At 38.9% G+C, this 16,091-nt stretch overlaps 1 protein-coding gene across 1 annotated transcript; it reads right to left on the reverse strand.

Annotated features, from left to right (window-relative positions):
* Positions 1 to 248: 248 nt before the first annotated feature.
* LOC114459737 (hepatocyte nuclear factor 6-like) lies at positions 249 to 14,530 on the reverse strand. The gene is made up of 2 exons (XM_028441894.1): positions 13,555 to 14,530; positions 249 to 583 (listed from the first exon to the last, which is right to left on the reverse strand). Exons 1-2 carry the CDS (start codon positions 14,528 to 14,530, stop codon positions 249 to 251), a joined length of 1,311 nt encoding a protein of 436 aa, XP_028297695.1.
* Between the last annotated feature and the right edge of the window lie 1,561 nt (positions 14,531 to 16,091).

Below are 16,091 nucleotides of genomic sequence, written 5' to 3' on the forward strand. Positions count from 1 at the left end.
TCTTTGGTTATTCAAACCTGACGAAAACTATGACGGAAATATTTCGTTAACAAAATTAACTCTGATGCAAGGACGCACAGTAGAGCAGGACATCCTCGATGGGTGTGTGACTGTTTCCTGAATCCACACACGTGCACTACGCTTCAGTGTGGACGCTTCTTTGGTTTTACTCTTACAAATGTGACTAAAATGACATTCAATGCGTGCTGTAAACACACTGGGTTAGGGATGGAGAAACATCTCCGTCCTCAGGCCTTGGAGAACGTGGACGCGGAGGAGGTCCCTGGCTGGACCGGGGACGCGCTGCAGTGCACGTGCACACCGTGTGCGTGGCCGTGCACGTGGCCGTGCTCGTCCCAGCGGTCCGTGCAACGGCGCCGGGAGTTCATGAAGAAGTTGGAGACGGTGGAGAGCTCCAGGCCCAGCTGATGGGAGATGGTGAGCTGCATCTCTTTGGAGGGTCTCCGGTTCTCCCGGAAGATGGAGAGCAAGGTGCGGCGCTGCAGGTCGGTGAAGACCAGCCGCTGCTTCTTTGGTATGTGAGACCGCTCCCGGCCTCGGTCCTCCTCTTTACGTTTACAAGCTGCAGAAATAAGGACCAAAACAAAAGGTTTAAACTCCTAAAATGTGTCCAACAATCAACACTAGTTAGTTTCAACTTTTATTTTGAAAATTTTTCTGCCTCTCTGATTTAGCGTGTTTGTTTTTTTTTAATTTCAGGGAAGAAGATCTCTAAAAACACACAAAACAAAGAATTCACAAATACACAACATGACCATAAAATAAACAAAGGACACAAAGAAAATACACAAAAATGACTCAGAAAAACCCCAAACAAGAACAAGAAGGCACAAAATGACTCCATAAACACATAAAAAGCAAAGTAGAAAAATGCTCTAAATGAGATACAGATCTATACAAAATAATTCCAAAAGCAAAAACAATGACAGAAAAAAAACCCCAAAATGACGACAAAAGAAAACAAAAAATGACTTCCAAAAGGAGAACTCAAATACACAAAATGACTCTTAAAAACGTACAAAACTACAAAAAAAAAATACACAAATGACTTCAAAAAAACCCAAACAAGAACAAAAAGGCACTAAATGCACAAAAAAAGAAAGAAATTAGATAAAAGTATAACAAAAATATACTAAAGCACTTCTAACACAAATACAATGAAAGAAAAAAAACGCAAAATGACAACAAAAATATAAGAAAATGCCCAAAAAGACAGCCGAAACATGAAAGGACAACAAAAACACACAAAATAACTCAATAAACACATAGAATTACAGAAATGAAACAAAATGACAACAAAAAAAATGCTCAAAATGAGATAAAGATATCTATACTGAACAAAAATATAAATGCAACACTTGTTTTTGCTCCCATTTTTCATGAGCTGAACTCAAAGACCTAAAACATTTTCTAAAAAACACAAAAGACCTATTTCTCAGTGAGCTTAGTGAGCACTTCTCCTTTGCAGAGACGATCCATTGCATCCCACAGGTGTGGCATATCAAGGTGCTGATTAGACATGGCCACAATAAAAGGCCACTCTAAAAATGTTCAGTTTCATCACACAGCACAATGCCACAGATGTCACAAGTTCTGAGGGAGCTTACAATTGGCACGCCGACTGCAGGAATGTCCATGAAATGAATGTTCATTTCTCTTCCATAAGTTGTCTCCAAAGGCGTTTCAGAGAATTTGGCAGTGCATCCAACCACACAACCACAGACCACGTGTAACCACACCAGCCCAGAACCTCCACATCCAACATGTTCACCTCCATGATCGTCTGAGACCAGCCACTCGGACAGTTGCTGCAACAATCGGTTTACATAACCAAAGAATTTCTGCCGTCTCAGGGAAGCTCATGTGCATGCTCGTTGTCCTCATCTGGGTCTCCCCCTGACTGCAGTTTGTCGTCGTAACTGACTTGAGTGGACAAATGCTCATATTCGATGGCGTCTGGCACGTTGGAGAGGTGTTCTCTTCACGGATGAATCCTGGCTTTCCCTGTCCAGGGCAGATGGCAGACAGCATGTGTGGCGTTGTGTGGGTGAGCGGTTTGCTGATGTCAACGCTGTGGATGGAGTGGCACATGGTGGCGGTGGGGTTATGGTATGGGCAGGCTTATGTTATGAACAATGAACACAGGTGCATTTCATTGATGGCACTGTGACGAGATCCTGACGCCCAACGTTGTGCCATTCATACGTGACCATCACCTCATGTTGCAGCATGATAATGCACGGCCCCATGTTGCAAGGATCTGTACACAATTCCTGGAAGCTGAAAACATCCCAGTTCTTGAATGGCCAGCATACTCACCGCACATCATCCATTGAGCATGTTTGGGATGCTCTGGATCGGAGTATACGACGGCGTGCTCCACTTCCTGCCAATATCCAGCAACGTCACACAGCCATTGAAGAGAAGTGGACCAACATTCCACAATCAAGAACCTGATCAACTCTATGACAAGATCTAATCAGCATCACACCTGTGAGGTGGGATGGAATAGAAGTGCTCACTAACAGATTTAGACAGGTTTGTGAACAACATTTGAGAGAAATACATCTTTTGTGTAGAAAATGTTTTAGATCTTTGAGTTCAGCTCCTGAAAAATGGGAGCAAAAGCATTTATATTTTTGTTCAGTGTAGAAAATGATTCCAAAAACAAAAGATCAACGGTTTAATTCTTGAACATTTTTAATTCTATGTTCAGGTATTTATTGGTTCTTTGGAATTTGTGATTTTTGCTTAATTTGGAGAGGATTTTGTGAAGTTTGTACATTTCAAAAGCAGTTTCCTTAAATGTATCATAGTCAAAGGTTTATCTTTATGTTTAAACATTTATGGATCGTGATCTGGCAACCCTTCATGAAGATGTAAGTGGAAGCTTTACTTCCTTCAGCTTCTTCTCAAACTTGCATCGGTAAACATATATTTATATATATATTTTTATAGGATAGTGTTATGAGGCTCTGCCGTCCAACTGTCTTTGAACGCCACACCAGTTATTCTGTGGTAATTATTGTATGTAGCTCTGAAACCAGAGCAGGACCAGGGATGCTGACATACACTGGTCTCTCTAACTACAGACTAGAGGCCGTCTGCTCTAAAAAGCTGCACTCATTGATTTTCTGTGGTTTTCTCCTGAACACGTGGTCTAGTAATCAGGGCTCCCTTCCCCACCCGATCGATCCTATTGATCCCAGCGTGCACGCTCCTCGTGCACGAGTGCCTGTGAATGAGTGACTGAGTGGTGAAGGAGAAGCTCGTGATCGCTCTGTGACGGACAGATGGAGAGGAAATGATTGTCCGAGGCAGAAAAAGGTGAAACAGTTCACCAAAGTAGATCCTCATATATAAACTAGATCATCGTGTCTAAACTAGATCATCATGTCTAAACTAGATCATCATGTCTAAACTACATCATGTCTAAACTAGATCCTCATACCTAAACTAGATCATCATATCTAAACTAGATTTCCATATCTAAACTAGATCCTCATATCTAAACTAGATCCTCATATCTAAACTTGGTCCTCATATCTAAACTAGATCCTCATATCTAAACTTGATCCTTATTTAAAACTAGATCATATCTAAACTAGATCCTCATATCTAAACTTGATCATTATTTAAAACTAGATCATATCTAAACTAGATCCTCATATCTAAACTAGATCCTTATATTAAACTAGATCCTCATATCTAAACTAGATCCTCATATCTAAACTAGATCCTTATATTAAACTAGAACCTCATATCTAAACTAGATCTTTATATATAAAGTATATCCTTATTTCAAACTAGATAATCGTCAAAACTAGATCCATATATCAAAAGTAGATCTTCATATCAAAATAGATCCTAATATAAAAAGTAGATCCTCATATCAAATCTAGATCCTATAAAAACTAGATTCAAACATCAAAACTAAATTATATCAAAATTAGATTTTTTTTTTTAAACAAGATTCTAATACCAAAAGTAGATCTTTAAAACTAAATCATATAGACCGGTGTTTCTCAAATGGGGGTACATGAGAGAGAGAAAGAGGGGAACTTTAACAAATCATTAACAATATGGGGTTTCATAATGTTTATATTTCAGTTAAAAATTATAATCATACTAAATATTTCCAGCAACTCACAAAACGACAACAAAAACACACAAAATAAGAGAAGAATATACTGCATAATAAAAAGAACAAACCACAACAAAATACACAAAATGACACCAACAAAACGCTAAGAGAGAAAAATATTTACTTTTACCAGCAACACACAAAACAACAACAAAGACACACACGAAATGACAGGAAAATACACAAGATCACTACGAAATACACAAAAACATATACAAAACGACATAAACAACTAAATGACACCAATCACACACACACACACACTGAGAGAGAATAATTTAAATAATACCAACAACAACAAAAAGCACATAAGAGAAAATATGCTGAATAATAAAAAGAACAGACAAAACAAAATACACAAGATGATAGAAATGATCTTGATAAGAATGTTCTAGTTGGACAAAGGGGGTACTTGAGCCAAAAGAATTTAAGAACCACTGATATAGACCACATCATATATAAAGTAGATCATATAACCTAGATCTATGAACTAGATCATAGATAAACTACATCATATAAATACTAGATCATATATAAACTCCTAAAACTAGATAATGTAGTTATCGAGCAGTCCGGCAGTGACATTGTCTGAGTCTGTACACTAAAGCAGTGCATGCTGGGTAACGATTGTGTTTCTAAAGCAGTGCATGCTGGGTAAGGATAAAGGTGTTTCTAAAGCAGTGCATGCTGGGTAACAATGGTGTTTCTAAAGCAGTGCATGCTGGGTAAGTGATTGAGACCCAAACCAGAGAATGTAGATGATTGATGGCTTTACAGCAGCTTTAGACGACAGCGATCAACAGATTGGACTGAGCTGGAGATCGATAGGTGTGTGTGTGTGCGTGTGTGTGAGCATTGCATGTGGCTGAGCGGCCATTGTTCACGTTTACTACGAGCGAAGCACTGTTTGGTACGCTCACTCACATTCTGCATCACTTCCTCTCTACTTCCTCTCCTGTTTTCCTCGTCTTCTCCTCTATTGTTTTAATCTACGTTCTGATTGATAGGCCCCGCATCCATTGATCTGCACTTCAGAACCATTTCATGGAACGTTTATTCAATTGTTTTGGGGCCGGGCCGTGCCAGGATCTCCTCCAGGCTCTGAGTGCTTTCTCACTCCAAACTCAATATTCTCTAATGTAACGACTGAATGCTAGCGCTAATATAGTAATAATTTAATATGGAACGCCTGTTTTCAAACAACTTCTACCAGCAGCCATTTTACACCAGGCAGCGTGTTTCTGATAATCAATATAGGTCACTTTGAAATGAGAGTTCTGTGGCCTCCGATGGGACTAAAACCAGGAGCTGCTCATTATAACGTCTCTACAGAGAACGAAGAACATCTCCTCGTTACCAAACACACTTTAAACAAAGAGACAAAGTGACGCTATGAAGTCTCCTGTCAATTTGATTTGACATTTTTAAAAAAAAGATTTGCAAACAAAAAAAAGAAATGCAACCAAAAAGATTTGCAAACAAAAATAATGGATTTATAAATAAAAATATATATATTTGTAAACATAATGGATTTGTAATATTAAAAATAAAGATTTGCAATCAAAACTATCATTACTATAAATTACTGGTTAAAAGAACTAATTTTGATTTGTAAACAAAACCAGTGTTTACAAAAAAAAAAGAGTAATTATAGTTTTGTTTGCAAATATTTTTTTTTTTTTATTTCAAATCCTTTATTTTTGTTTTCATTTTTTTTTTTTTTTTCATTGATTGCATAAAAAAGACACATTTCCACCTGCTGGTATCATCTCTCGTCCTCATGTCTCCACCTCTTACTTCTTCAAACATTATTAAACACTCAGCATATTAAGCTGCACTCGTGCTTTGCTCTTTATGACTTAAGAGGCTCTTTAGTGTTTTAGTGGAAGGAGAGAAGAAGAAAAACGTCTGCATGAATGAGTCGACTCAAGGAAATACAGGATGGACAGAAGACGTGAGGGTTGGTTTTAGTTAATGATAATAATTATAAGTTCCTCTGGTTTATCAGCTGCAGACACAGGCCCTCGCTTTAATATTATCACCACCCCCCACCCCCACCCCAATAGTGTATGCATAAAAAAACTCTAAAAACACGTAAAATGACAACAAATATACAGAACATGGTTCTAAAAACACACAAAATAACAAAAACATGCAAAATGATTACAAAAATGTACAACACAACTCCACAAACGTAGAAAATACAGACAAAAATGAACAAAAATCAACTCTAAAAACACAAAATGACAGCAAATGTTATTTTAATATGCAGTTTGTGTGTATTCTGCTCTTATCCAATAATGATCGAATATCAGCAAAAAACGAGTATCAGATTGAAAATGCTTACATCACAGATTTTAGATACAAACATTCTGGTTTTTATTGGATTTATTCAAGTTATTTATCAGCTTCTATTATTTTATATTTATTTATTCAACTATGGGATATTCCTGTGTATAAGTTTAATTAGTGCTTATGCTGCACTTCATTTATTTATTTTTTTTATTAATTGAGGTTATTTTTTTTATTTTTGATGAATTGTAGAATATTCTTCTGTATGAAGTTCAAATGTGTGTAACTCAGTGGTTAATAATTAATGGCTCAGATTATTGATCTTTTCTATCATTCAGTACAAAAAAAAGTCAAAACAGTGTTTGATTTCTGTATCAATATCAGTAAAATCAGAAGTGATAAATGTGTATGTGGACGGCCCTATAGTTATGTGTGTTATCTTTATTTCTGCAGAGAACATTTCATTTTAGGTTTACTGAAATGTGTGTGTTGTGTACATGTGTGTGTGTTGTTGTGTATATGTGTGCGTGTTGTTGTGTATATGTGTGTGTTGCAGACGGTGAACTAACCGCACCGTGCTGCTCCTGTCTGGAGGCCACAGAACGTTCTTTGTGTCGGTTCCTCTCACGCCCCGGGCGGACTACTGCACACAGAAACACTCACTGTCAGTCACTGTCACTGTCTAACACACCTATTGATCATTAGATATTGATCATGCTATTGGAATATATGCCCCGCCCACACCGTGCAAACAAACAAACACACACAGGTTTAAAATATCCTCTGATCAATCGATCATCGGAGCCTCTTATTGTTCACAGACGATCATTTATCTGTGTGATGTCATCAGTGTGTGCACACTAGTCATACTCAACCGTCCCATGATGCATTGGGAGCTGAATGTAAAATGGTCCTGGGACCAGCTTCAAGCTATAAATCAAACATCCCCTTTTCAAAATAAAAGCATCTCTTCTCGTCTTTTGTTCATTTTTAAACTCTTTTGTAAATAGGGCTTTTGTTTTGAAGTTAACAGGAAGTTTAGTCAGTAGCACAATGAAGGGTCTCTGAAAATGTGGGAATTAAGTTTTACGTGAGTTTTATGGATCAAATGAGCACATGTTGATATTCTACTTGGTCACTTTCTCACTTAAAATGTTTTTAGAACTTTCAAAGGTGGAGAATTAATGGAGATATTTAGTCTCAGTTTGATTCAGGTTTTTGTTCTTGTTGGTTCCAAATGCATCTTGGGAAACTTGGAAGTTTTTAGAGGGAATGCTCATCATCCTAATATACTAATAGTCTATGAGCGTGACATTTTGAACACAGCCTTGGTTTAAAGCTGTTATTTTCTGTTTATTTTTTTTAAAGGTTAACATATATCAATGTTTTTATTTAACTATGTATTTATTAATCAAACAATACGTTGATCTATCTTAACTTTAAAAAAATAAATAAAAGGAAAGAACAGCTTTTCAACTTACTTCGTCATGTGTACTTTCTATTCCTTCAAAACAAAACGTCATGTCGTGTTTTACGGCCTGAAAGGCAGTTTTATTTGAGAGTTTATTCTGAGGACTTTTAATTTGAAGCCTGAGGCCATTTCATTTGACGGAACTTTTACTGAGTCATTCACACTTTAAAGGCTTGAAACAAATTTACTTCCATTAATAACCATAAAGTAGGTCACAATATATGGACTCACACATACAATGTAACAAAAACATTCAAAATGACTACAAAAATATACATTACACCTCCATAAACGCACAAAATGACAACAAAAATGCACAATATTACACCAAAAACATACAATATTAACTCTAAAAACACAAAATGAGTAGAGAAATGTACAAATTAACTCCAAAAACATACAATGCAACAAAAACATTAAAAACAACTGCAAAAATATACATTACATCTCCACAAACCCACAAAATGACAACAAAAATGCACAAAATCACTCCAGAACCATCCACTCCTAATTTTAATGAAATCTGTCTTTGGTAGAAATTTAGTCAAAATCTGTTAAGTACATTTGACGTAAACAGACAAATAAATAAATGATAATCTGAGGTAAAAAATAGAAAATGTGATGGATGAAAAGTCTCTGCTTTATGAGAGAAGGAAGGAGGAGAATATGAGAGAGGAGAGGAGATCAATAGTGATTCAGATAAGGCTGAACAATAGTGTACACACACACACACACACACACACACAGGCGTCATGAGCAGACGTTACATTAGAAAAGTCTATAAAATCCAAACACTGAGGATTTGCTGACATGAGCAGAAAACCTTCATCGCTATGTCTGAACATAAGTGTGCACGGCCTTCACGTGCACGCCCTTCATGTTGTGGTTAAAACTAAAGCTCTGATTCCTGATGTTTATGAGCATCATCTGTACACACACTTACAGGATGTTTGGGTGTAAACGTGTTTATAAACCACTGTGTGTGTGTGTGTGTGTGTGTGTGTGTGTGTGTGTGTGTGTGTGTGTGTGTGTGTGGTCCTCAGCTGTTAACCACACGTTTGACTTTGCTTAGCTAAGCTACTGCTGTTACCATAGCCTCTAACAGTCTCTCTCTCTCTCCCCTCCATCTGCCTCCTACTTATCAATTATTAAGGTCAGTATTGATCGTCCACTATAGGCTGTGCCTCCATCGGCTGTTCACACAGAGACTAAACCTGCCTGGCCTCCATCGATCAATCACATCTCAACACTCCTCTATAGCTCCTCTACAGCTCTTCTATAGCTCCTCTACAGCTCCTCTATAGCTAGTCTACAGCTCGGCTACAGCTCCTCTATAGCTAGTCTACAGCTACTGTATAGCTCCTCTACAGCTCCTCTATAGCTAGTCTACAGCTCCTCTACAGCTCCTCTATAGCTCCTCTACAGCTCCTCTATAGCTCCTCTACAGCTCTACAGCTCCTCTATAGCTCCTCTATAGTCTACAGCTCTTCTACAGCTCTTCTACAGCTCCTCTATATCTCCTCTACAGCTCCTCTACAGCTCTTCTATAGCTCTTCTATAGCTCCACTACAGCTCATCTACAGCTCTTTTATAGCTCCTCTACAGCTCTTCTATAGCTCCACTACAGCTCTTCTATAGCTCCTCTACAGCTCCTCTACAGCTCCTCTATAGCTCCTCTATAGCTAGTCTACAGCTCCGCTACAGCTCCTCTATAGCTAGTCTACAGCTACTGTATAGCTCCTCTATTAGCTCCTCTACAGCTCCTCTACAGCTCCTCTATAGCTAGTCTACAGCTCCTCTACAGCTCTACAGCTCTTCTATAGCTCCACTACAGCTCCTCTACAGCTCTTCTATAGCTCCTCTACAGCTCTTCTATAGCTCTTCTATAGCTCCTCTACAGCTCCTCTACAGCTCTTCTATAGCTCCTCTACAGCTCCTCTATAGCTCTTCTATTGCTCCTCTACAGCTCTTCTATAGCTCCTCTACAGCTCCGATTTAGCTCCTCTTTAGCTCCACTTTAGCTCCTCTACAGCTCCTGTTTCTCTCTGTTTAACATCACATGTATTACTTTTCCATGATTCTACTTGTATTTCTTAGAGGTAAACATGACAGAATCAGATGATATGAATCTTTGATGACTCAGTAGGTTTGATGCTTCATCATGTTTCACTTTTTATTTTTCTTTATCTTTTGGAACCAAACAACCTTCATGTTAGCACAGGTTAACGTTTAAAGACAGAAAGATGGAGAGAGAGAGGGAGGTGGGTGGTATGGGGGGGGGGGTCAGTCTTTATTGATCTCTGATGTGCAAAGCCAGGCAAACACTGAGAGGACAGAGAAACACTATTAATGACACTCACAGCCTCAGCTGTTAATCCTATATCTATCTATCTATCTATATACCGTATATACTGTATATATCTATCTATCTATCGATTGATTGTCTGATTTGAGGGTCACATGATGAGAGAATCCAGAATCTAAAGTCAACATGGAGAATCTAACCAATCAGAACATTGTTCTTGTAACATATTTGTATACATTATTTGCTGTTGGTTAGTGTATTTTATATTTGTTTGTTATTTGTGTATTTGTGGTATCATTTAATATATTTTTCTCTCTCATCTTGTGTTTTTTTTTATTTACTTTTAGTGTCTTCTTTTCTCTTTGTGTGTTTTTGTCTGTGTTTTGTTGTTTTATATGTGATTCTGTTGTTTTTGTGGTCATCTATCTATCTATCTATCTATCTATCTATATCTATATAGATTTCACAAATGGCCCAATGCACTCGGGAAATTCTGAAATGTTTACCCATTGTTCTGTGATTATTCAGTTCCACTAAATGTTTGTGGATGAATTAAAAACTAATCAACAATAAATGATTATAAGACTCAGAAACATTTTAAAAATATTTTCAATATGCACGAGTGGTGGAATAATCCAAAGTTGGGGTCCAAAATAAAAGTGAAGAAGTTGCATTAAGAAAAATAGTTTCATAACCCAAGAAAGAGTAATCTTTATACTACAAATTAAAATAGAGATTAGAGTTTTTCTTACATTCCCACATGGGCCAAGGAAAATAGTAAAAAAAAGTATTTCCGGAGCGTGTCACCCAAGAACCAATGCATATGTGACTAATCATTAGTGATGTGAACAGTCTATGTTCATAGCTCTAAGATGATCAGATTACAGGGAGCTGAGGCATATGCTAAGTTATTTACTGAAGGCCCAAACATGTTCCAGACCCAAACACACACTCACTTTTTGACTATTTTGAGGAGCTGGGTCACAATACGATATCATGATATATTGTGATATTCTACCCAGTTAATATCAAAATTAAACATAGAGATGAAAAATCAAGTTGCTGTATATGTTCATCAGGAGATATTGGTCATTCAGAGGATAAAATGAGTCAAAACTATGCTTCAAAACATCCTATTTATTATTATTATTATTATTATATCTACGGCGCCATCTACCAGAGTGGAGGTGCGGAAGTGGCACAATTTTCAAGGTTTTTATGTAGGAACAGGAGCTGGTCAACATGCCCAGTAGTTAGACTGCTCCGCTAAGAAGTGACAATGTCTCCAGCAGTAGAAAACACACGTCCATGGAAATGTGAAAAATACAATGAGAAAAATATTGATTAAATATCAGAAAAAAAAACACTCTTTTTTTTTTTTAAATCGAAAAAAAAAAAATTGATTTCAAATTGGCACCCAAAAAATCACGATATATCGTGAAATCGATTTTTTTTTTTTTTTTCACACCCCTATGTATAGCAGATCTTTTTGTATATTCTGAGAGAGGTGGAGCTGTATTACTGTACTATATTTACCTTTCCTATGTGGAGTGAGAAATTGGAAGCTGAAAATGGAAGAAAAAATAAGCATTAATCCGATCAAACCAAGAATTTACAGTGTGACGATTAAATAATTATGGAACATTTGGTAAAAAAAATTGAGACCAAAGTGGGTAGGATGTCATGAAAATGAATTGAAATGACATGGAATAACCCTATAGTTATCTGGTTCGAGGGTCACGAGAGAATTTAGAATCTAAAGTCAGCATTTACAATCTAACCAATTACAACATCATTATTGTCATTTTTCTATATATTATTTGCCGTCGTTTAGTGTTGTTTTTTTGTGTATTTGTGGTATCTTTGTGTCTTTGCTGCTGTAACAGGTGAATTTCCTCAGTGCGGGATAAAATAAAGTATAATATAATATAATCTATATTCTTTTCGCTCATTTTGTGTGTTTTTAATGTCATTTTGTGTTTTAATTTTCATTTAGTAAATGTTTCTCTCTTTGTGTGCTACTGTTGCTGTTTTGTGTGATTTCGTTGTCCGTGTTTGGTTTTTGTGTTGTATATATTTCTGTTTTTTGGGTTTTTTATGGTCATCTATCTATCTATCTATCTATCTATCTATCTATCTATCTATCTATCTATCTCTATCTATCTATCACCAATCTGAACTTATAATATAATTTCTGTATATGACATTTATTTTTGTTGTTTAGTGCATAATTTTGTGTGTTTTTCAGCGTTTGTGTGTTTTTGGCATCATTTAGTATATATTTTCCCATCATTTTGTATATTTTTACTATGTCATTTTGTGCGCTTTTCTCCCATTTTGTGTTTTTTTAAATTGTCGTTTAGCATTTTAATTTTATTTTGTGTGTTTTTGTTACTGTTTTGTATGTATTTCTGTTATTTTTCAATATTTGTGTGGGGTCATCATCTATATCTGGATGATGGATGGGTCTAGAACAGAATTGATGCAAAAAAGAAAATATCGAAAATAATTTGAAATAAATAGCTAAACTTAGAAAGAAGAATGTGTAACAGTGAAAAGAAACACATATTGATTCGACCCAATGCAAATCCATTTCTATGGACGTCCTTTAATAAATAAAACATTCATAAGATAATAAACAATGTGACAGAGTAAAGTATATTCACTCTTATTCTCTGTTTGTTTATTGTTTTATCCACTTTTTCCATCAAAACTGTCTTTTCTTCTTTCCTGATTCTTGTTATCAGACCCAGTTCTAATCAATATTTCATCAGTTCCTGCAGCTCAAGGTTGGTATAGATTTCACAACAGGAAACAGACTTACTTTATATTATTTAACGCTTTGCTCACATATTTGGTTTTATTTCTACGTTTTTGGATAATAATAATAATTGTATCTATTGATCGCGCACTGGAAACGCGCTTTTTCCACTCGAGCGTGTCCGTCCGTGCACGTGCACTAAAAGTAGAGTTTAGAAATGAAAAGCCGCGCGGTTCTCGCGCCTTTCAGCCCCGATATGATGTATCGATCGGTGCGCCGCGTTTAAAAAAGCGCGAGTGGGAACTGGAGTATCGATCGGGCAGCCTGGGGTCACCATATAGCTTCAATGGCGCGCGTGCAACTGGTTGGCCTCGAACACACGCGCGCGCGCGGACGGAGTACTATTTCTAGGTTTATGGGGAATCAATCGTTCCTCCAGTTGTGATCGATCACTTTATTCTTTTGTTCAGAATCGATCATATTTGTTGTTGTCGGAACTGTCCGTGGTGCTGAACCTTTGATGCCTTTGATGTTTAAATGTTTAAGGTGTTGTTTCTTACCCGCCAAACGCAGCGCGGACATGCGCTGAAACTCGGGCTCCTGGAGCCACTTCCACATCCTCCTGAAGGTCTCCCGCCCTGACTTGAGTTTACTCCAGGGTTTAGGGTTCCGGAGCAGGTCCGACAGGGTCCCCTGAGACCGGCTTAAGATCCTCTGAGCAAAGATGGCCTGAGGGATGGAGTAGCGCTTCAGCTCCGCGGTGACCCTCTGGGCCACCTCCTTAGTGTTGATCTCCTCCGCCTGGACCCCTGACCCGATCCCCGACCCGATCCCTGACCCGGACACCCCCTGGTTAACCCCGTTGGGCTGGTGGTGGAGGTGCGTGTGCGGGTGATGATGATGGTGCGCGTGCACGTTGTTCCATGCACCGCCTCCTAAACTCCGGGCCAGGTCGTGGTCGCTCCGGGTCAGGATGGAGGCGTGGGACTCGAACCCTGACACGGGGGACAGCATCTTTGAGTCCGCGGGCATGTGCGCGCCGTGCGCGTAGGCTGACAGTGACTGTTGGCCGCCGTGCAACGAGCCCAGCCCGCTGTGCCCGTGTGCGTGTCCGTGGCTCACCTCCTTGGGGTAGGGGCTGTACAGGTTCCCCATGGCGGGGAGCCCCCGGTGGTCGTCGCGCATCAACGTGAAACTTCCGCTGACGTTCCCGGTGGAGAGGCGCTGGTGGTGCGTGTGCGGGTGGTGGAACTTCTCCGCCTGCACGGTAGAGATCGGAGGTAGATGCTGCAAGGGGGAGAGGGAGGTGAGGGGGGAGTACGAGTTACTGAGGCTCAGCCCGCTCTCACACATGCTACTGATGGACGGGTGCACGTGGTGGTAGTCCACCCCGGAACCACCGGAGCCCTCCAGGAGCGACGCCATCCCGGCTGAGCGCCCCCCGGGGCCATGGGAGACCAAGTTCCGGGAAGTAGAGCCCAGGGACGCCAGGTCTCCGGGGACGGTGTGCATGTTGTCCATGGCCATGAGCTCCATCCGGTCACACGCGCGCTTCCTCCGCCTCAGCCCTGGAGCAGCTTCAGCACCGGAGGACCGGAGCACCGATCCATGGAAGATGGGTTGTGATCCGGACTGGAAGGGCTGGGAGGACCTGGACTAGGAGAACTGGGAGGAGGAGGAGGAGGACCAGGAGGTAGAGCCTGCGGCGTCGCGCAGAGCTTTACGCACGGACTCACGTGCCCAGCAGCAGCAGCAGCAGCTCAGGTCTGATCATCTCTGGTCCAACAGCGCTTCCTTCCACTCAGCTGCGTGCGTGTCACACAGGCCGCGGGAGCGCGCATCTCTGTTTAAAAGGTGAGCAGGCACGAGCTGCGCGTGTCAACACTTCTATCGTCGTTGATCAAAGTCTCTTACGTGATGGTTTATTTACCCAAACCAACATCCACTGGTTTTAACTCTGCTGTGTCCACACATGCACGCGCACAACCGTGTCTGACACGAGCACGCACGAGCTCCTGCAGATAAACGTAGTGTTTTTTCCCACGGACTGAATGCTTTGGCTTTTACGCGCTTAGACTAGAGTAGAGTGATAAAACCAGATCGATTATTGACTGACAGAGATTAATGACGTGCGCAGGGCCCGCGGGAAAAGGGGGCGGGGCCTAGTGATCGGGATGAAGGAGGTCACAAAGTTATACTCCTAACGATTTTGTTTTTATCTGTCCCTCAAAAATCACAGATAGTTTAATATAATCAATAATCAGTTAATGTTACATTTAAATAGAAAATAAATAAATAAAAATGTATATATAACAAAGTCAAATTATCTTCAAACTTAAATAACAAACTTTAGGAATTAATTTAGCATCGGATCCTAAAGTATTCATTTTATAACAATAATAGTAATAATAACAACAACAATAATAATAATAATGACAATCATTTTTAATTGTGTTTGCTGAATGGATCATCCACGCGCGCGTGTGTGTGTGCACGCGCGTTTGTAAAATTAGTTCAAAATACTTGCCAAATAATAATTATTGACTTCGATTTGAATTTGGTTTGTAAGGTAATAATAGAGGGGTTTTTTTTGTTGTTTTTTTATTATCCTTATTCTTGATATTTCATTTTTATTTTTTAATAATATTATTTTATCTTTGCTTGATGTGTATTTTTTTTTTTATTAAAAACCTTTAAACGACTAATTGTTCGAAATTAAATTAAAGAATTTGTTGCAGCTCACACTCAAATGATAAATTATTTCAATTCATACGGAATTAAAAAAATATGCAATCTGACTTTGTCTTATTATCTTATCATTCTATAATATTATGACGTGCTTAAAAACCGACATAAAACAATTGTTTTAATTAAATTACATAAATCTGAAGCGCACGGAGTGAAATATTAAAAAGAGTGTGTGTGAAAGATGTGAAAGTTATTGTTCTCATTTCTTCGGCCTACAGCAGCAGCAGCAAAAGTGAAAGTCACATCAGAACCGATTTCGGGTATTGTGGATCCATGAAGGCATCGCGCTTTAAGCCGCTTTCAGTTCAGGAATCGATATGCGCGTTGATCGATAATTGATCCTCGATTT

This window comes from Gouania willdenowi, unplaced genomic scaffold (assembly GCF_900634775.1).
Source record: "Gouania willdenowi unplaced genomic scaffold, fGouWil2.1 scaffold_340_arrow_ctg1, whole genome shotgun sequence".
Lineage (NCBI taxonomy): Eukaryota > Metazoa > Chordata > Actinopteri > Blenniiformes > Gobiesocidae > Gouania > Gouania willdenowi.

What these genes read in the sequence shown, in the direction of transcription:
- LOC114459737 (XM_028441894.1), bottom strand. Translation starts at nt 14,530, where the DNA reads ATGGAGCTCATGGCCATGGACAACATGCACACCGTCCCCGGAGACCTG. An exon ending in GTCCGCGCTGCGTTTGGCGG is followed by an intron (nt 584 to 13,554) that starts GTAAGAAACAAC and finishes TTATTTCTGCAG; the next exon opens with CTTGTAAACGTAAAGAGGAG.